General features: G+C 43.5%; 1 protein-coding gene across 1 annotated transcript in view; it reads right to left on the bottom strand.

The window, feature by feature from the left end:
- Window positions 1–11270: 11270 nt before the first annotated feature.
- DCLK3 (doublecortin like kinase 3) overlaps window positions 11271–22181 on the bottom strand; it is a 39983-nt gene continuing 29072 nt past the window's right edge. Inside the window, exons 3-5 of the mRNA XM_053467427.1 lie at window positions 14168–14300; window positions 13477–13644; window positions 11271–11910 (exon numbers count right to left, since the gene is read on the bottom strand). Of these exons, the coding sequence (XP_053323402.1) occupies window positions 11672–11910; window positions 13477–13644; window positions 14168–14300 (540 nt within the window). The 3' untranslated portion in view covers window positions 11271–11671. The remainder of the gene's footprint in view (window positions 11911–13476; window positions 13645–14167; window positions 14301–22181) is intronic.

Raw genomic sequence — 22181 nt, 5'->3', positions numbered from 1 at the left:
GGTAAGGGGGTGGAATTTTGACAAATTGCTGACCAGTCCAGATAAAATGCTGCCCTGCAGTATGGGGGGTGTATAGACTCATGGAAGGGAACCAATTTTTCAGATAAACATCCCCAATACTGCAGGGCAGCATTTTGTTTGGGGTGATGGCTTCAATTCACAAGGGGGCCAGCTGGAGCCATTACATAAATCAATACTAAAGGGAGGGGCAGGCTGGGGGCATACATACACATAGTGCTGGCTGGGGGCGATACACAAGGGGGCAAATCCACAAAAGGGGGAGTCAACAACAAAGCAGTGTGGATTTTTTTTTATGTATCATCTGGATGTGTCCTAGTGCGTGTTTGGATGTCGGTGTGGCAGGACCTGTCCTAGTGTATGTTTGGTCATGTGTTTCCTGGCATTTTACTTACTGTAGAAATAAATGTAACTATTTATTTTTAGTTATCCAAAGATAAAACACACACCTGAATTTGTAGTCACTTCAGAGGACAAAACATTCTAGGCCCAGAAATCAGTGAAAGGAAAAGTAAAGGTATTGGGTTATTTTATATTTTTCAATCTGCATATTTTATTAAAAAGGATTAGTGGCACTAAATTGTGACTTCAGGCATCCCATGTATGATGACTTTTTTTTAGTGTACTGATGTACTTCCAATCCCATCACATAAGATTCTATTCTAGATATTATCTGCCTACCACTGATATCATCTTTATCCACATGGATGCTGTATATTTTATTTCTATCCATAAAAGGCCCACCAAAATCCTCAGCACCAGGCCCATAATGCTCTTCACCCCTTCAAGACCGGGACGTACCTGGTACTTCCTGGTCATACGTCACCGCCAGACCAGGACGTACCAGGTACGTCATCGATGATGCGCGATCCAGCGACACGATGAACGCTGGGATCGTGAGGGGCGGCTGCTACTGACCGCTGGGTGTCCCCAATGATCCGTAGCAGCCACTCCCCCTCAATTCCGTGCACGTGATCGCTTTGAAGCGAATCACGAGCACGGAATTAAAATATTTTTTAAAAAACTGCGTGTGACGGGACCGACCTGTACCCCGACTGGGTACTCCCGCCAAACGTTGCTTCCTCCTGACGGGACACCAACAAGTAACCCCTTCAGCGCCTGGCAGAACCAGCGTTGTAGATAGAAGGGGGGACGTCGCTGCACCGTAGCTGCATTGGCACTGTGGCTATCCGAAGCTTAGCTACACACCCCAAACATCAGGCAACACTCATGTTGAGGTGAAAACAGGACTCATTTATTAAAACCAAAGACAGAGCTATATATACAGAAGTAAGAAAAGGGGCAAGACAAATATCACATGATCTAATTACCATGGCAGGAAGGAAGTAATTAGATCAAATCCTGCAACACAATATCCGGGGGAAGGACAGGATGACACGAGACATAAATAATGACATTAACTGGGGACGTAGACGTGGAATGACGATAGACATATAATTGGCTTAAGACAGACAATGGCCAGGACACAGAGATAACAGGAGCTCACAGGATTAACAGCTACCTGTTATGTAATTGATAATTAGGTATGCAGCAGTGACACCTAGTCATACCTACAGGGGGTCTTAAGACAAGGGCTAACTTACACAATAACAGGGGAAACACTTCACACCTATACAACTAACAATGCATCAGCCTTCTTCCTACCACAGGATGTCCAGCTGACGTTACAGTTCTGAGACTCTGAGTGCTAAAATATGGGGTACATCAGCAGACTGAACCCCTGTATCCACACACAGAAGTCTCTACAAGGCCCGGGCCCATAGTCGATAGGGAGGAGGCTGGCTCTCAGGCCTCTCCAGGGGCCCCAGTGATGGAGGGTTCTGTCACACTGCGGTCTTCAAGGGAAGACGCAGTACTCAAATGCCGGTCCTGAAGGGGTTAATCCAGTATTGTTTTTAGCTCATGGACAAAATGTGAGAAATAATGTATATATCATACAATCACTTCATAAACACATACCAAATACACATCATATATATATAGTTTATATTGTTATAAACTAGTTTTTTTTTTTACTATTTGCCATTTAAAAAAAAAATATCCCAGACCCTGATGAATCAGCGCTCACTCGTATGGCAGCATATTTAGATAAACACCTCACGCTTAGACTCACCGCAGAAGACAGGGCTGGCCTCAACTCACCCATTAGTTTGGAGGAAGTAGAGCGGGCAATCAAATCCCTGCCAAAGGGCAAATGTCCTGGCCCGGATGGCTTCACTCCGCTATATTACAGCAAATTTCTACGTATCCTGGGTCCCCAACTGGTGACCTTTTTTAACGCCCTAGCCGATGGGTCACCCCTTGATCCCCAAACGAACACCACCCACATCACAGTCGTCCCAAAACCAGGCAAAGACCCTGAAATTTGCGGCACTTATCGCCCGATTTCGGTCATCAACACCGATCTTAAAATCTAGGCGAAAATTCTATTTTTCAGACTCAATCCACTCCCCCCCAGATGCATCCATGGCGACCAGTCGGGTTTTGTACCCGGTTGGGAGGCCAGGGACAATACCCTCAAGATCCTGGACCTTCTGGCGTTGGCCCACTCTCACAATACCCCCTTCCTCCTAGTATCCATGGACGCCGAGAAGGCCTTGACAGGGTCTCGTGGGCCTTCCTCTTCCGAGTCCTGGACAAGCTGGCCGTGGGTCCTAGGTTCCTCCAACATATACGATCTTTATACTCCTCACCCTCGGCCTATGTCCGCATCAAGGGTACCCTCTCCGACAAAATCACCCTGGCCAACGGCACTAGACAGGGTTGCCCCTTTCCCCCCTACTATTCCTCCTCGTGTTGGAACCCCTGGCCAACGCCATCCGGGCCAACCCCCACATCTCAGGCCTCTCGGTGGCGGGTCAGGAATATAAATTATCTATATACGCCAACGACTTGCTGTGCTTAGTCACAAACCCTATGATTTCCCTCTCACATATTACCTCTGAGCTGCAGCAGTTCCATGATCTGTCCCAATACAAGATCAACCTGCAAAAATCTGAAATCCTGGGCACACATATCCCCCCCTCCGTCAAAACGCAGATACAGGCCGTCTACCCCTTTCGGTGGACGGATGGGTATCTGAGCTACCTTGGGGTGCGCATCCCGGCCGACCTGTCCACCCTGGTGGAGATAAATTTTGCTCCCTTGTTGTCTTCAGTCTCAGCGGACCTCAGGAAATGGTCCTTCAGTCACATCTCCTGGTTCAGGAGGGTGAGCGTACTCAAAATGAATATCCTCCCTCGCATCCTATATCTCCTGCAAACTCTCCCTGTCTACCTGACCCAATCATTCCTTAAACGGTGGACCAGGAACTTCACAAGGTACGTCTGGTTCAACCGCCCCCCTAGATTGGCTCTCTCTTACCTGATCGGTATCAAGGATTGTGCCGGGTTGGGCCTCCCGGACTTTGAGGGATACTGGGTCGCCTCCCACCTCCAGAGGGTAGTGGAATGGTCGTCTCACTCCTACAAGCACTGGGTTCAAATTGAAAACTCCCTCTTCTCTCATGCCATTGCCGCAATACCGTGGCTTTCACGTACACATCGCCTTCCCGACATACCTCGACACCCGACCATCACTCCAACACTGCGCGTCTTTCATAAGACCCTCGCCGATACCCCATCACGACCCCCCCTGTCTCTGTGTGGCTTACGAAAGTTGGCTTTATATGTCAGATGGAGGACTTGGTCATGACTTCCAGGGGCCTTGGCTACAAAAACGGGCAAAAATGGCTGCCATGGAAGGAGTTTCTGGCTTCTCCATCTTTTCGAACCGTCCTTGGCGGTTATATCGATACCCCCCCCGACCCGGACGCTGCCTGAGCAGATCATTTACCTCCACACTTCGCATCGGTTTGCCTGCACATATTTTTTCACCATTCCCACCTGCCTTGCAGTCCTCTATATCACTCTCTCTCTGTAGACTTTAATAGACGGCGCTCATACATGCATCCAATCATACATTCACAATTACGTGCTCTGTTTTGTTTTGTTTTCTTTATTTAGTTTGTTTACACACCAAGTTCTTTTCTTAATCTTGGCAATTCCCCAGGACAGTGTTATCTGCTGGCAGACTCTGTAACGTTGCATCCGTGACACTGATCGTATTGGAACTTTTTGTTTTGTCTAATGTCCGTTTACGCTCGTGCAGCGCACTTTGATGTCTGAAGTCTTCTTCTTGATTGTACTTCGCCTGATGTACACTGTTGTGTTACGATGCCTGCTGTATCTTGTCCTCGGATATATGCAATGTTGTCTTCTTTTCAATAAAACGGAGATTTGAAAAAAAATCTGGTCACTTTATTGTAACACCCTCTGCCGCATCCTCTGCATGTTACACACATGAGTCCCCACATTTAATTTTGACACAGTCAATAATCACTTATTTATTTATATTTATTTATATCATTTATTAGCATTGCACAAACAATATAATGTAATATAATATAATATAAGATGATGTTGCTGGCCACAAAGGTGCGCTGTTTTTGTTTTATCTTACCCTGGTGTGTGGTGTTCTAGTACTGGTTCACTTAGCAAACCCTGGGGGCAGCGAAGGTTAATCCTATGTAGTTATAAAAGTATCATTGCCAATGTACTGTTCTTATACTGATGACTTGAGTCTGCTCTTATGTCTGAATCAGTGAACTGGTAACTCCAAACGCCTCTAAACAGACTCAAGAGCTGTTATAACACTGGCGTATCTATAGGGGTGGCAGCGGTCACGACCCCTGCAACCCCTTCTTCCTGTCTCCTTGTACCGGTTCAAAATAGTTTCGAAACTATTTTGAACTGGCACGGGGAGACAGGAACATATCGGGGGCAGTTGTTTGTGTTTGTGTTTGAGCACGGATGTGTACTTGTGTGTGTGTTTGAGGCTGGATGTGTACTTTTGTGTGTGTTTGGTCATGGATGTGTACTTTTGTGTGTGTGTGTTTGGTCATGGATGTGTACTTGTGTGTGTGTGAGCATGGATGTGTACATTTGTGTGTGTGTGTGAGCATGGATGTGTACGTTTGTGTGTTTGAGTATGGACGTGTACTTTTGTGCGTGTGTGTTTGAGCATGGATGTGTGGGGTGAGATGGAGTGTGTGTTAGTAGTATGAGTAAGTGTGTGTAATTTGTGTGTTTACATATGTTGGATGTTGGAAGGAGGGGCAAGGAGCAAAGAAGGGACAGACAAGTTGTTGAAGTTGGGGGGCCCAGGGGAATTTTCGCAACAGGGACCCATGGCTTCTACTTACGCCCCTGGTTATAACCTGATCTGAGTCTGTGTACTGTGCAGATCACTAGGGCTGCAACTAACGATATAATCATACCTGGGAACTTCTCGGCTCCGGCTACCCGGACACGGCCAGTGGGCGTCAGTGGGCGTTCCCGCTGACGGCAGCTGGAAACACCCCCATTTAAAGGAAAAAATGGTTGGGGAGCGGGGCGTGCCAAGACCCCGCTCCCGCAACCCGGAGGATTCGGGTCTTGACCCAGAGAACCGGAGGAGCAGCACTCACCCGGCAATCTCCGGGTCAAACCCGGAGAGTTCCCAGGTATGGATATAATTCTTATTTCTTGATTAATCGGATAAGAAACAATATGGAAATTTTACATTTATTTAAAAATGTAATAAACAAATTGGGTATTAAAAACAAACAGCAGAATAAAACAACTTTAAATTTACATTAACATGTCATTGTACACTTTTTGCAATGGCATTTCTCTTATCGCTTTCTTATTTTACTATAATAATAAAAGCTATATTTCAAAGGTACCAGAACCCAAACACATTTCTCAAACTAGGTTTTAATACCTAAAAAAGTTTTACTAGTGAATATTATGCCACATACCTCCCTGATATGCCTCTTGCCCCCAGATATGGCCCCTGCCCCATATATATATGCGCTATATCCCCAGGCACTGCCCCCAGATACGCCTTATACCCCCCACTTATCTCACATACCCTCTATATGCCACTCTGCCCTCCAGATATTCCACATACCCCCTATATGCCAATCTGCCCCTGATATGCCTTATACCCCCTGATATGCCCCCCCCCTCCAGAATTACCAATGCATCCCCAGACTCGACTGTGCTCAAGAGTCCCAGGTGTCTAGTGGAAGTAGTCAGTGGACGTCTTATATTTGAGGTCATCTTATAATCGGGCCTCAAATAGAGGTCTAACTATAAGACTAAGATCCAGATCCCCTGCAGCGCTGCAGGGGACCTGGATCCTCCTCTCTGATAGCCGATGAACGTCTGCACGATGCGCGCGGACAACCTCCGCTGCTGCCGGCACTTCCGCCGGAGCTTCTATGATGGAGCACCAGCATCACATGACTTTCCGGTGCTCCACCATAGAAGCCCCAGCGGAACGCTGACGTTCACCTGCTGCCACAGAGGAGGATCCCCTGCAGCAATACAGGAGACCTGTATTCTCCTCTCTGGCAGCCAATGTACGTCTGCGCAATGTGCGCAGAAAACCTCAGCTGCTACCCGACACGTCCGCCGGGCTTCTGTGACGGAGCACTGGCGTGACGTGACCATCCGGTGCTCAGTCATAGAAGCTCAGGCGGAAGTCCAAGGTAGCAGCGGAGGTTGTCTACACGCATCGCGCAGATGTCCACCGGCTGCCCCCACTAGACACCAGGGAGTCTGGAGCATGGGGCACAAGTCTAGGTAAGTCAGGGGGGTCATATAGGGGGGGTATAAGGCATATCATGGGGCAGATTGGCAAATAGGGGAAAATAAGGCATATATTGGGGGCATAGTGGTAAATAGGGGGTATAAGGCATATCAGGGAGGCAGGGTGGCAAATTGGGGAGAATAACGCATATCAGGAGGGGCAGAGTGGCATAGCAGGAAGACAGAGTGGCATATGGGGGGTATAAGGCATATCAGGAGGGGCAGAGGGGCATATCAGGTAAGCATAGTGGCATAAGGGGGTATAAGGCAAATCAGGGGAAAGAGTGACATATCAGAGAGGCACAGTGGCATATATGGGATATAAGGCACATCTGGGGGGCAGAGTATCATATACGGGGTATAAGGCATATCAGGGGGGCAGAGTGCCATATAGGGGGTATAAGGCTGTCAGGGGCTGGGTCCATGCAGACAACCGTAATGACCCAGATTGCCCAATAATGGAATTCAGGAGTTATTGCGCAGTAGCGGAGTTGGACAGGGCGTGGTGCAGGGCGACTGCACTCTCCAGGGTGTTGAGCACCTAGGCTTGTGCGGCCACATACCAGGGCCCTGACATAGCAGCGGATGTTGTCCAGAACAAAACAAAGAGATATCCTGGAGCAGGCATGAGACATAGCTTAACAGAGAAAAGTGCAGGATGCTGCAGGCCAGGAGTAGGGAAGCTAAGCAGAGTAACAGCAGAAACATAGCAAGCAAAGGGGACAGACAGAGCAAGGAACAGGGAGATTGAGCAAGAAAAATAGCCATACATGGACATACATGGTACAGGCACAACAAAGGACAGGGAACATGGCAAGGAACACAAGGGATGGACTGAGGGGCCGAGATCCTCAGATGCTTCTCCTTTAAGCAAGGATATCTAAAACCGGGACATGGGGAGAGAACAGAGGATGGACAGGGGCGGGCTGCAATTGCCCCCCAGGCCGCCCTAAATCCGGGCCGGTGGGCCGAACGGACGACCGGCAGACGAGCATTCAATGCGGCTGCGGCCGCAAAGTTAAAAACTAAGCGGCCGCGAGCAGGATTGAATGCGGCCGTCATGCGTACCTGGCGGGGGGGGCGGTCCGCCCCGGCTGCCGCTCTTCTGAGGGGTGCCACCATGCCGGCACGCCTTCAGGAAGGATGTGCGCGGCAACTGTGGGTGTGCGCCGGGACTTGATGTCAAATCCCGGCGCACAACACTGAAGCCACGCCCACCGTCTTCTGCGCTCAGTGCACCGGAAGGACAAGAAGAAGAAGAAGTAGAAGTAGAAGAAGAAGAAGAAGAGGAGGAGGAGGAAAAGTGAGAGTGAAAGAAGAAAAGGTAGGAGAGAGTGGATTAGTAAGTGTGTGAGAGTGATGGGTGTTATGCTGAATGTAAGTGTGTGAGAGTGATGGGTGTTATGCTGAATGTAAGTGTGTGAGAGTGATGGGTGTTATGCTGAATGTAAGTGTGTGAGAGTGATGGGTGTTATGCTGAATGTTTGTGAATGAGGGTTTCAGATAGCATGGATGTTGGGGGATAACTTGGCATTGGGAGTCCGTAATCACATTCCTTTCATGCCCAGATTCCAGCATGTAGTGGCTGCCTAGGCATGATAGGAGTGTGATTGCTGTTATAAATTATTTTTTGGTCCAACTTCGGTGTGTTAACACTTTTATTGGACAGAATAATTCAATGACAGTATTAATATTTATATATATATATATATATATATAATTGCAAACAGCAATCACACTCCTATCATGCTAAGTCAGCACATGCTAGAACCTGGGCATGATAGGATTGTGATTGTTGTTATATATATGTGTATATATATATATATATATATATATATATATTGTGGCAAAGTAATGGAGTCTGTCTACATAAGTGGCAGATTGGAACGCTCATTATTCCCAGCATGGGGAGGGTTAATTGCTGGAGGTCAGCAAGGTGGAGCCAATTAACCTGCACTCAGGTGCTTAAAGGGCGGCCGTTAGAGGCATTAGGTGTCTGGAAACAGGGTGCGAGGCAGGCAAGCCAGAGGCCTTCAGACTTTATGTAAAGGATTTGTTTTTGTTTTGGTTTATTTACACTATGAAGTGCATCGCTGTGGACTGTACAAAACTGCAATAAACCACATCTTGCTTTTATTTCTGCTGGTGTTTGGAGTTTCTTGTTTTTGATCGGGCCATCCTGCTACAATATATATATATATAATATTGTTGTTGATTTTTTTTGTCTAATTTTGGTGTTACTTTTAATAAAGTATTTTAAAGTTTTTTTTTCAGTTTTGGCCAAATGAATGCTGAATTTTTAGTTTCAGTCCAGAATTTTCATTTCGATGCATCCCTACTATATACTATGCCAGTCACTAAAGTGGTAAGCCTACACCACATCAATGTTTGGCTTAGTATATAGTGATAGGGGTTGTCAGTGTCTGGCTCAAGGTATAGGCACACATTGACGGTGGTACCGCGTAATCCCTTAGTATATAATGATAACAGTTATGCTGTACCCCTGTCAATGTTTGCCTAACCATAGAAACTTTGCAGTTTTAAAGTGTGTGTGTGGGGGGGTGCCACATACAGGGTCTGCCACAGGTGCCAAATACTCTAGGTACGCCCCTGCATCATCCGGCAGTCAGACCCAACGGCCATGCCTCAGCTCCTCTTCCCACGTCTTAAAAGGGGTGTGATGAAGAGCTGAGGCATGCGGTGCGTGCACGCCGGCCACTTTAATTTCATTAGGCGCTGGTGGTGTGACTTCCGCACGACGGCCGCTTTCAATGTCGCTCGCAGCCGCTTTGATGGTGCAATGGGCCAGTTGACTAGACTTGCCCCCCAGGCCTTAGGCTGCCAGCCCTCCCCTGAGGATGGATATCCTCTGATGGGAAAAGAGGGCAAGGGCACATAAAAGACTGACACACATAAATACAGGGCTAGCCTAGCACTATAAGATAACGATTGGAGATTTAGTCACATCTTATGGCCATAGTATGCTTAGCCCACCACTACGCCAAAGTACTCCAATATTTGGTGGGTCCTAGCACTAAACCCTGCCTACTGGATTACTAATAAGCAGAAACTAAACATTGAATCTAAACACAGAACAGAGATAAAACATACCTAGAGACTGCAGACTGAGACAAACATAACAAATGGGTGGGGCACACCTTATAAAGGAAACAGAAGCTGAAGCTAAGAGCAGGACTGGAATCAAAGAATCAAAAGTACAAGACAGAGCATACGGAAACCCAGGAATGGATTACAGCGAGACAGGGGAACTGTAACGAGACATGGGAACTGTAACGAGACATGGGAACTGTAGCGATAAGCAGCTCCGCAGCCTGAATCGGGCCCGACAAAGGCATATCTGGGGGGCAGAGTAGCAAGCCATTGGGCAGATTGCGTAACTGGGGGCAGGCTGGCAAATAAAAGGAATTAAAACCAAAAATGCATTTTTTCTCAATCATAGTTTTTTTTTATTGAATATGAAAAAAATAGTTTACATGTGATTTAATGTTTACTAATAAAACTTTTTTTCCTATAGGGTAGTCTTTTATTCAGGCTTTTTCTTTTTTTTCTAAATTAATATTAAAATTTTGGGGGGGTCGTCTTATAATCAGGGTTGTCTTATAATCGACCAAATACGGTAACTTAAATGTAAAAATGTATTAGGACACTTAATATTACTGACTTCTGCTTATAAATACCACACACACAGAGTGACTTTTTTGGACTTCTTTTACCATTTTTACCTGTACTAGTGCTTTTCATTTATCTATTTTATTTATTTTATTTGTCTAGTTTTTTTAGCTGCATCTGTCATAGATCCAGTTTATTGTTATTTTGGAATAAATATACGTTTTACCATATCGCTTATGTGGACAGTGGTTGTTTGACACACCACACATCCACTAATATTGAGCATTGGATCCATCAAACAGAGGAGGACACGGATGCAACCAGAACGTCACCAGCGACTACGGGCATCTTTACACTCGTGTTAGTGTAAGTACAACTCTATTTGTTGCGCCATTAGCGACATATGCAATATACACTATTGGTTCCTCTCTTGTTCCTTTCTTTGACATATATCCCATACGTGGATCCTGAGGGTACTCCTGTGACGCATTGAACTACACAAAAACACTGTGAGTGCAAAATCTGCAATACGCAGGGCACATCAATTTCTTATACACCTGCACTATTGTTTTTTCTTTTTCTTTTTATTTTGTTTATATTGAGCGGAATACACGAGCGCCCCCTATCGAACCTTTTGCTGAAATTTCTCAACACCTGGAGAGTGTTGTATAAGGGCTGCAGCTGTGATTCCAGACAAAAAAGGAAAGTCATTAAGGCTAATTACTCTATTTGTTCACTACTCTATTCCTCTTACTGGTTTTCTCACTTTTTACACATATGCAAATGTATTAGGCCAGCCAACATTTTTCCCTGAGCCATACATTACTTGTGAAAGAGCTACATGCAGCTGGCGAGTAACTAGGTCAAGGACTTATTGTGGCATGTTCTTAAAAAGTTTATTCTGCAAATCCATGGTACACACAGACCAAGATGGTCCAGATCTATACTACCATGCTTCATAACACAGCCTTTGTTATATGTGAACTGAGATCACTGAATATTGTAATTTCTGCAGCAGTGGGATCTGAAAATCTTAAAGTATGCAGCATCTGGAAGTTCTGGAAACAAAAATGTATACTACAAGTAAGATACTTTGACTCGGAGGCAGGTTTAGCAAAGACTCACACAATAATATTTCAGCATGCAACTATTTGGTAGCAAGGGGACTGGTTGAATGTTCTGTGTGATAGTTTTACCATGTTTGATATGAAGAATGTGCCCAAACGATCTTGCAGGTTGAATGTTCTAAAATAGTGCAAAGACGAAGTATCTAACAGATGCTCTTTAAGTTAATTGCCAGTTTAAGACATTGTTTAATAAGATGCTGTTTAATTGCTTTCGGACACTGCAGAGGTCTGAAAACCTGAGTGTCTCAGATCATCAGATGTCACTTCTTTCTTCCTTCGGTTTCTGAAATTCTGTTCAATATTCATGGTGACATCTCTTTGCAGATTCTGATTGTTCATTAATCCATATGAGCAGACCCAGTTATGATGGAGAACACACTTAGCTGAGTAGCGCTTTAGGGGATTCAGTACTAGCAGTTTGCTGATTAAATCCTTAGCATCTGTTAAACAAGAAATGACGTGAATTTTAGATATAATGCAGATATTTTCTTCAGTATCTTTTTTTACGTTCCAGTTTTCTAGTGTTATAAAGAAATAGTATTTGGAAAGAAACCATCAGATAAAAAAGAATCAGTGGCTTTCATTCTATCAGCAAAATAAAGAGGTTACCTAAATCTTCCACAACATACTTTAAAAAGGTTAAAATGCATATTATGGGGTAGAGTGGCATATAGGGAGGTATAAGGCATTTCAGGAGGCAGAGTGGCATTAAGGGAGTTAAAAGGCATTGTATAGAGCCACTCTGGCACTCTGGCATTTAGGGGGTTAAAAGGCATATTATGGGGCAGAGTGGCATATAGGAGGTATAAGGCATTTCAGGAGGCAGAGTGCTCTATTAAATGCCCCCTTAACGCCACTCCAGAAATGCCCTATGCCCCCATTTAACACACACACACCCTATACCCCCATTTAACTAACACACACACACTCTCTCTCCCCCCCCTCTCTCACCCCCCTCTCTCACCCCCCTTCCCCCTCTCTCACCCCTCTCTCCCCTCTCAGCCCTCTCTTACCGGTGCTTCCAGCCGGGGCAGCGGGTTGACGTCGCCTTCCGCTGCAGCCGGGAGTTGGCAGCGGGGGTTTGTATGCGTCCGTCGCGTATACTTTCCCAGGCTGTCAGAGATCAGAACTCTGATCTCTCACAGTCGGGGAAGGTCTACGCGACGGACGCAGACAACCCCCGCTGCTAGCCACACCTCCTTCCGGCTGCAGCGGACATTGGCTACGCGGATCGCGTAGACGTCAACCCGCTGCCCCAGCAAAACAGCAGGAAGCACCGGTAAGTGTGTGTATGATGGGGGGGGGTGAGACAGGAGGATCCAGGTCCCCTGCAGCGGTGCGGGGGATCTGGATCTTAGTCTCCTAATCAGACCTCTATTTGAGGTCTGATTAGAAGACGACCCCGATTAGAAGACGAGGGGTATTTTTCAGAGCATTTGCTCTGAAAAAAACCTTGTCTTATAATCGAGCAAATACGGTAATCACAGCACAGCAGAAATTTTAAAACTGTCTTTGTCACGAAGGGTACAAAAAATAAAATCAGCCTTTGTCACAAAAGGGTAAAAAAAATATGTATATAGGGCAGGTCTGTATTTAGGTGATGTAGCCAAACATAACTTCAGACATTGTTCAACAGGGGCACCTTATGTGTAGAAGAAATTATAAGAAAATTGCAAATAAAATATTTTTTTTACATATTAGCACCATTATTTTTTTTTCATGTTTCTATGGCATGTTTCAATTGACAAGCCTATTTTCTCTGGAAAAAGGGATGTGTTATTTGTGTAGATACATCAAATACAGAAAACAGGAATCTTAATTGACCCACATATGGTGAAAAAAAAATAGCTTAAGGACTTGAGGTACCAAAAACCTCTGTGACTCCACAAGGACCATCTTATTTTATCTCCACTTCATAACTGGCTGCTCAGTTCCTTCTGAAATATTTCTGAGACACAGAAATTAGCTCTAAGGAGTAATTATGAGATGGTAAAATAAAAACTTACCATCTGATATATGATCCCAGTAAGGTGAGAGGAATTCATATTCTCCACACTGAATGATGTTGAAGAGTTCTTCTTGATTGTGTTCAAAACTTCTGAAAGGTGGAAATCCACAGAGGAGAATATACAAGATGACACCTGAAGCCCACATATCTACTTCCAAACCATAACCTGTAAAACCACAGGAGAGTCAGAGGTAATAAAACTGCTATCACTAGATACTAGAAAAAATGTGCAAACTATATGGGAAAAATCCCATACTAACTGAGAATGGTATGCCTCCAGTTCGATTATCATTCATAAACATACACTTTTGTTTGAACAAGTTGAATAGGGTATGGATTTTACATTTCAAATATAATATAAGAATATGGTTTTCAAAGTACTGTACCTATACTAAATGTAGATAATTCATAATATAAGAAAATGGTTTTCAAAGTACTGTACGTCTATTATTTCCTGAAATATATTGGGGAGTACACTAAATGAGGGCGTTGGAACAATGCTTGAACAAAGGCAAAGTGAAATTAATACGAATGCACTTGTCCCCAAATGTGGGAACCATGTTATCCTTGTTAAGCATATTACACTTCATTTTGAGAATCACATTCTCTTCTTGCTGACCTGTTTACTAACAGTGTTCTACAATACAAGCAATACTGACAAAAATGCTATGCATGGACTATCCTATTACCTCGTTCTGACAATATTTCAGGGGCCACATAAGTTGGTGTACCACACACAGTGAAAATAGGTTCAGTTACATATACAGCTAGACCAAAATCAGCCAATTTTAGTGTTGTTGTTCCATCAGTGTTGTGCTGTACCTGAAAACATTAAGAAGACACAGGGAAATGTACACATTAGAAATGCTAAATCGCTTGTAAACTAAACAAGATTTTCTTTATCTTGCCAGAAAATAGCAATACACATACGGTATTATTTAGTTCTGATAAACCAAAGGAATTCAATGTGATAATCTTATATAACCTATGTATACAAACTTGCACATATCATAGACAAATCTGAATTTAATTTTGAAATTATGGGGAAATAGCTTCTTACTCCAAGGAGAGATCTGACTACCATTCTGGGGTCGAGAAGGAATCCCCCCCCCCCAGTTTGTTGAAAAACTGGAAAGAGGTACAAACTGGATTTTTTGCCTTCTTTTGGATCAACAGCAATTAACAGATGTGGGAAAGGCTGAACTTGATGGACGCATGTCTTTTTTCAGCCTATGTAACTATGAATTGTACACATAGAACCATCAAATTGTGCATTGGTTGCTAAATATACAGCATTCTGTAACTTAGTAGAGAGGATTGTGGGTATCGATTTGCAGCCCACTCAGGGGCCATGTTTGTACTTTTTTATCTAATGGTGGAATTTAAGATTTAACAGACCCATACATTTCTTAACCAATAGGCAAGCACAACGAATAGGTGAAAAGTTATTCACTGCAAAGTGACAACGTGTGTGTGTGTGACTGTGTTACACTCCAGCTTCTTTCCTCATTCTGTCAGTGTTATATATTAAATGCCTCCAGTGCTCTGACTGTATTTTTTTTATTTATTTTAAGTCCCTGTGCACACTGTAGTTTTACATTGATTTGCTCTTTTTTAAACTTTTCTCTTGTCTGATAGCATATATATTTTTTAATCGCTATACACATTCACTAGTGTCCTTGAAATTAAAACAAAATTACATTAACTGCTATGATACATATAGACATTTTTGCAATGCATAAATAACGAATGGGAGTCAAAAGTTTTCAAAAGACCAGGTCTCGCCCAACTGAATTCACAAGGGAAGTCAAGTGACTGTATGCTACAACTTTTAATACAGTTACCATGATAAGATTATAACAAAATATAATATTTGGATTTATTCCCTAAAAAGGATGTATGCAGGAAAGTTGTGGTTTCATCTCTCTGAATTATGAAGAATCATATCTTTGACAATAAGGGCTGAGTCTACCCTGCATTATATCTATAGTTCAATTAGTGTGAATTTTTAAGTAATTTAACTGATTTAAAAATACATTATACAGCGCCAGCCTATCCATTCTTGTAGCAGAAACTCACTGGGTTTGGAGCCTCATAAAGTTAAGTGAATTTTTTATGATGACTTAAAGGTAGGCAGACAACGCAATGAAGCATAGGGAAAAAATCAAGTCAGTTGGTAGTGGCTGCTGCTCCTGCTGTGTGTAGGGGTTTCTGTGACTCTAAGAAATCTTAATATGTATAGCTTGGAGGAAAAAGGGGACATATAAAGGAAACATTTAATATGCCTGCCACATCATGGCATTAAATAAGCTTAGAAAGCAATCTAAGATCGCTTTCTTTGCTTAAGCTGTGTTACTCTGGTAATAATTTGCTTATGTTCTTTTTTTATTATTAATAAAATAAACACTTATTATTAATGTTAAATGTAAAAAAATGTATATATTATAAATAAATAATATTTGTTATTAATATAATGATAATTAGCATTCATTAATGGTAATTAAAAGTATGCACTGGTGTATTTTAGATTATTGATTGGGATTTTTTTATGTGACAAATGCAATTGATAAAAAATCAAATGAGGCTGTGTGCGTGAGACTGCCTGAGTCTGTGTGTATGTGTGTGACTACCTAAGTCTGTGTGTGTGTGTAAGAGAGAGAGACTGCATGAGTCTTTGTGTGTGTGAGACTGCTTGAGTCTGAGTGTATATGAGAGAGACTGCCTGAGTCTCTGTGTGTGAGACTGCCTGAGTCTGTGTGTGTGTGTGTGTGCGAAAGACTGCCTGAGTCTGTGTGTCTGAGAGAGACTGCATGAGTCTGTGTGTGAAAGACTGCTTGAGTCTGTGTGTCTGAAAGAGATTGCCTGAGTATCTGTGTGTGTGTGTGAGACTGCCTGAGTCTGTGTGTGAGACTGCCTGAGTCTGTGTGTGTGAGAGACACTGCCTGAGTCTGTGTGTGTGAGTCTGTATGTGTGTGAGAGGGACTGCCTGAATCTATGTGTGTGTGAAACTGCCTGAGTCTGTGTGTGTGACTGCCTGAGTCTGTGTGACTGCCTGAGTCTGTGTGTGTGTGAGACTGCCTGAGTCTTTGTGTGTGTGTGTGGTGTGACTGCCTGAGTCTGTGTGTGTGAGAGAGAGACTGCCTGAGTCTATGTGTGTGTGTGATACTCCCTGTGTCTATGTGTGTGTGAGAGACTGCCTGAGTCAATGTGTGTGTGTGAGACTCCCTGAGTCTGTGTGTGAGAGACTGCTTGAGTCTCTGTGTGTGAGAGAGAGACTGTCTGAGTCTATGTGTGTGTGTGTGTGTGTGTGGCAGACTGCCTTACCCTATGTGTGTGTGAGACTGCCTGAGTCTGTGTGGGTGATTGCCGGAGTCTGTGTGTGTGTGTGTGTGTGACTGCCTGAATCTGTGTGTGTGAGAGACTGCCTGAGTCTTTATGTGTGTGAAAGACTGCTTGAGTCTGTGTGTCTGAGAGAGACTGTCTGAGTCTGTGTGTCTGAAAGAGATTCCCTGAGTATCTGTGTGTGTGTGAGACTGCCTGAGTCTGTGTGTGAGACTGCCTGAGTCTTTATGTGTGTAAGAGAGACTGCCTGAATCTGTGTGTGTGAGAGAGAGACTACCTGAGTCTATGTGTGTGTGTGTGGCAGACTGCCTTACCCTATGTGTGTGTGAGACTGCCTGAGTCTGTGTGGGTGATTGCCTGAGTCTGTGTGTGTGTGTGACTGCCTGAATCTGTGTGTGTGAGAGACTGCCTGAGTCTTTGTGCGTGTGGTGCGACTGCCTGAGTCTGTGTGTGAGAGACTGCCTGAGTCTGTGTGTCTGAGAGAGACTGCATGAGTCTCTGTGTGTGTGTAAGACTGCCTGAGTGTGTGTGTGTGAAAGACTGCTTGAGTCTGTGTGTCTGAGAGAGACTGTCTGAGTCTGTGTGTCTGAAAGAGATTCCCTGAGTATCTGTGTGTGTGTGAGACTGCCCGAGTCTGTGTGTGAGACTGCCTGAGTCTTTATGTGTGTGAGAGAGACTGCCTGAATCTGTGTGTGTGAGAGAGAGACTGCCTGAGTCTGTGTGTGTGTGAGAGAGACTTCCTGAGTCTATGTGTGTGTAAAACTGCCTGAGTCTGTGTGTGTGAGAGAGAGACTGCCTGAGTCTATGTATGTGTGAGAGACTGCCTGAGTCTATGTGTGTGTGAGAGACTGCCTGAGTCTGTGTGTGTGGGACTCCCTGAGTCTGTGTGTGAGAGACTGCTTGAATCTGTGTGTGTGAGAGACTGCCTGAGTCTGTGTGTGTAGGACTCCCTGAGTCTGTGTGTGAGAGACTGCTTGAGTCTGTGTGTGTGTGTGAGAGAGAGACTGCCTGAGTCTATGTATGTGTGTGACAGACTGCCTGAGCCTATGTGTGTGTGTGAGACTGCCTGAGTCTGTGTGGGTGATTGCCTGAGTCTTTGTGTGTGTGAGAGACTGCTTGAGTCTATGTGTGTGTGTGTGTGAAACTGCCTGAGTCTGTGTATGTGACTGCCTGAGTCTCTGTGTATGTGTGTAAGACTGCCTGAGTCTGTGTGTGTGTGACTGCCTGTGTCTGTGTGTGTGTGTGTGACTGTCTGAGTCTGTGTGTGTGTGAGAGAGAGACTGCCGAGTCTATGTGTGTGTGTGAGAGAGACTGCGTGTGTGAGACTGGCTGAGTCTGTATGTGTGTGAGAGACTGCCTGAGTCTATGTGTGTGTGAGAGAGACTGCCTGAGTCTGTGTGTGACTGCCTGAGTCTGTGTGTGTGTGTGTGTGACTGCCTGAGTCTGTGTGTGTGTGACTTCCTGAGTATCTGTGTATGTGTGTGAGAGACTGCCTAAGTCTCTGTGTATGTGTGTGAGAGGCTGCCTGAGTCTATGTGTTTGTGTGTGTGTGAGAGAGACAGAGACTGCCTGAGTCTGTGTGTGTGCGTGAGACTGCCTGAGTCTGTGTGTGTGTGACTGCCTGAGTCTCTGTGTATGTGTGTGAGAGACTGCCTAAGTCTCTGTGTGTGTGTGTGAGAGAGAGAGACAGAGACTGCCTGAGTCTGTGTGTGTGTGTGTGTGTGTGTGACTGCCTGAGTCTGTATGTGTGTGTGAGAGACTGCCTGAGTCTGTGTGTGTGTGTGAGAGACTGCCTGAGTCTGTATGTGTGTGTGAGAGTCTGTGTGCATGTGAGAGAGACTGCCTGAGTCTCTGTGCGTGAGAGAGACTGCCTGAGTCTGTGTGTGTGTGACTGCCTGAGTCTGTGTGTGTGAGAGAGACTGCCTGAGTCTATGTGTGTTTGAGAGGCTGTCTGAGTCTGTGTCCGCCATACACTGACCATGGATGTGATCATTTTTTACTTAGTCTTCAGAGGTGTTACTGTCTATGCGTATGACTCATGTATTGTACCCTATCTTCCCAAAATTAATTTATTTAAATTAAATTAAGTTATTCTCAAAGTAACAAACTAGAAATTCTTGTTGTTGGTTTAGAATGGAGAAATATAGCCATCTAGTGGAAAAAATGGTACAATGTTACAAAGTGTTGCAAATATTTGTATGTATGTACAGATGAAAAAGAGGTAAAAAAGGCTGCACTTAAAATAACAGATATGAGATAACCAATAATAGTTAATTAGCTGCTATGGTGAGAACCTCTTAAAAGTGCATATAAAAACTCCCCCAACTAAAAATGCAATAGTACAAATGTAAAACAGTAAAAAAGAGTATTTCTCTAACCAAGCGCTTATAAAATATTAAATCTATAGATTATAAAGTAACCTTAAAATACTTAAATTCGAGCGTGCATAGGTTGGTCAGTGGTTTTCAATCAATGTCTCTCAAATGCAGACATTGTATGAAATATAAAAGGCAAAGAGAGACATCATACTGCAAAAAAACATCACTGTATAAAATGAAAATGTTAAAACCTATACACAGTCTGCTCACCGTATTCAGAGCCAAATTAAAAATTTAGGCTCATAAAAGACACATATGGACACTCTTAAGGCAGTGTCCTAGCCTCTGAGAATAATCACTCAAGATGTTCTTATTAATTTAAAAGTTTTTAAATAATTTATTAATACTTCAAGTAATTAATTTTTTAAAAAAAATAATAAAATAAGATAAATTGTAGGGCTGCAACAACTAATCAATAAAATCTATAATAATCGATGATGAAAATCGTTGCCAACGAATTTCATTATTGATTAGTTGAATCGATTTTTATGCAAATGCTCTGAAAAATACCCCTTGTTTTATAATCCGTTTTATTCAGTTTGACTCACAGCAGTTACTACTTACCAGGCCCTCCCTGCAGTCATTGCCGATTGGCCGGCCCCTTTCTTCCAGCCCCTCCCTGCAGTCACACTCAAGATTGATCCCGCCCATTTCCTATAGCGTCCATATGGCTCACCAACTCAGTTAACTGTGAGTATAAAATTAATATTTAGGTTGCTAAAAGTTAGGGGAGGTGGGGGGTAATTTAGGGGCAGTTATGGTTAATGGGGTGTTTAGGGTTAATTTAGAGGCAGTTATGGTTGATGGGGTGTTTAGGGTTAATTTAGGGGCAGGTATGGTTAATGATTTAAAATCTAAATCCTGGGGGCAGTGAAGATTAACCCTGTATTTATTTATAAAAGTATGGTGTCAGTGTGCTGTGACTCTATGAGGGCACTATGGGATATCTGGTGGTATAAGGCATATCTGGGGTATAAGGCATATCAGGGGGCACAGAGGCATATCTGGGAGTATGTGGCATATAAGGTATATAAGGCATATGTGGGGAAGGCAGCGTGGCATGTCTGAGAGGTAGTGTGGCATATCTGGGAGGCAGCGTGGCATATCTGGGAGACAGCGTGGTATATCTAGGAGGCAGCGTGGCATATCTGGGTATATGTGGCATATATGGGAGGCAGTGTGGCATATCTGGGAGGCAGTGTGGCAAGCCTGGGCTCAAATGTTCATAACGGGGGAGGGGCAGGTTGGAAAATAAAAACAAGAAATGCATTTTTATCATTTTTGTTATTCTGTTGTTTGTTTTTAACATCCTGTTTCTTTATTAAATTATTTTAAATAAATGAAAAATGTACATAATTTTTTTTTATCCGATTAATCGATTAATTGAAAAAATAATCGGCTAAATAATCGATTATGAAAATAATCGTTAGTTGCAGCCCTAATAAATTGTGATAAAGTGCAATCTGGCTGAGGAAGTCATGGACTGACGAAACGCTTCCCAGTGAACATATTGAGCACTTTTATCACAATTTATCTTATTTATATAGTTATGTAACACTTAAAATAAATAAGATAAATTGTGATAAAACTTCTCAATACGTTCACTGGGAAGCAATCACAATTTACCGTATTTGCTCGATTATAAGACGAGGTTCTTTCCAGAGCAAATGCTCTGAAAAATACCCCTCGTCTTATAATCGAGGTCGTCTTCTAATCAGACCTCATTCTGCTTCGGCCGTGCTGCTTACCGGGCTTTGATCGCGAGCAGCGTCTCTGCTATTAGCAGCAGGAAACAGGAAGCTAGCACAGTCCTCACATAACTCTACCTCCCCCCTCCTTCCTCTGGGGGCGGGGCCAGAGAAGTTGCTCGCACAGCCGGGCCTCTGCAGAAGTCTGCGAGTGGGAGATCTGCAGTTCAGGTAAGGGGGTGGGGGAGGGTTTTTGTGATTAATGTGTGTGTATGTGTGATTAATGGAATGAATGAGTATTTAAATGTTTGTGAATGAGTGTGTGTGTATGATAGCATGGATGTGTAAGGGGGGTGGGGGTGGTAGCATGGCATAGGGAGGCTGTAATCACACTTCTAACATCCCCAGGTTCCAGCATGTACTGGCTGCCTTGGCTTGATAGGAGTGTGATTGCTGTTAGCAGTATATATATATATATATATATATATATATATATATATATATATATCTCCAGAAATGCATTTTAACCCCCTATATGCCACTCAGCCCCATGATATGCATTTTAACCCCCTATATGCCAGAGTGTATAAGACATATCATGGGGCAGAGGGGCATATAGGGGGTTAAAAGGCACATCATGGGGCAGAGTGGCAAATAGGGGGGTATAAGGCATTTCTGGGGGCAGAGTGGCAAGCCTGGGGGCAGATGTGCATAACTGGGGGGGCAGGTTGGCAAATAAAAGGAAATAAAAATATATTTTTCTCAATCATAGCTTTTATTAAATATGAAAATTAGTTTACATGAATTAATATTTACTGGTAAAACTTTTTTCCTATAGGGTAGTCTTATATTCAGGCTTTTTGTTTTTTTCCTAAATTAATATTTTGATTTTGGGGGGTCGTCTTATAATCAGGGTCGTCTTATAATCGAGCAAATACGGTAATTACAATTTAATTACCTGAAGTATTAATACATTGTTTAAAAAATTTTAAATTAATAAGAACATCTTCAGTGATTATTCTCCTAGCCCCTAGAAAGGGGCTAGGACACCGCCTTAAGAGTGTCCTTATGTGTCTTTTATGAGCCTAAATTTTTAATTTGGCTCTGAATACCGTGAGCAGACTATGTATAGGTTTTAACATTTTCATTTTATACAGTGATGTTTTTTTGCACAATGATGTCTCTCTTTGCCTTTTATATCTCATACAATATCTGCATTTGAGAGACATCGATTGAAAACTGCTGACCGACCTATGCACGCTCGAATTGAAGTATTTTAAGGTTACTTTATAATC

The sequence above is a fragment of the Spea bombifrons genome, chromosome 5, assembly GCF_027358695.1.
Source record: "Spea bombifrons isolate aSpeBom1 chromosome 5, aSpeBom1.2.pri, whole genome shotgun sequence".
Classification (NCBI taxonomy): Eukaryota; Metazoa; Chordata; class Amphibia; order Anura; family Pelobatidae; genus Spea; species Spea bombifrons.
Note: the sequence above shows the minus strand (reverse complement) of the source record. Positions and strands in the feature narration are given on the sequence as shown.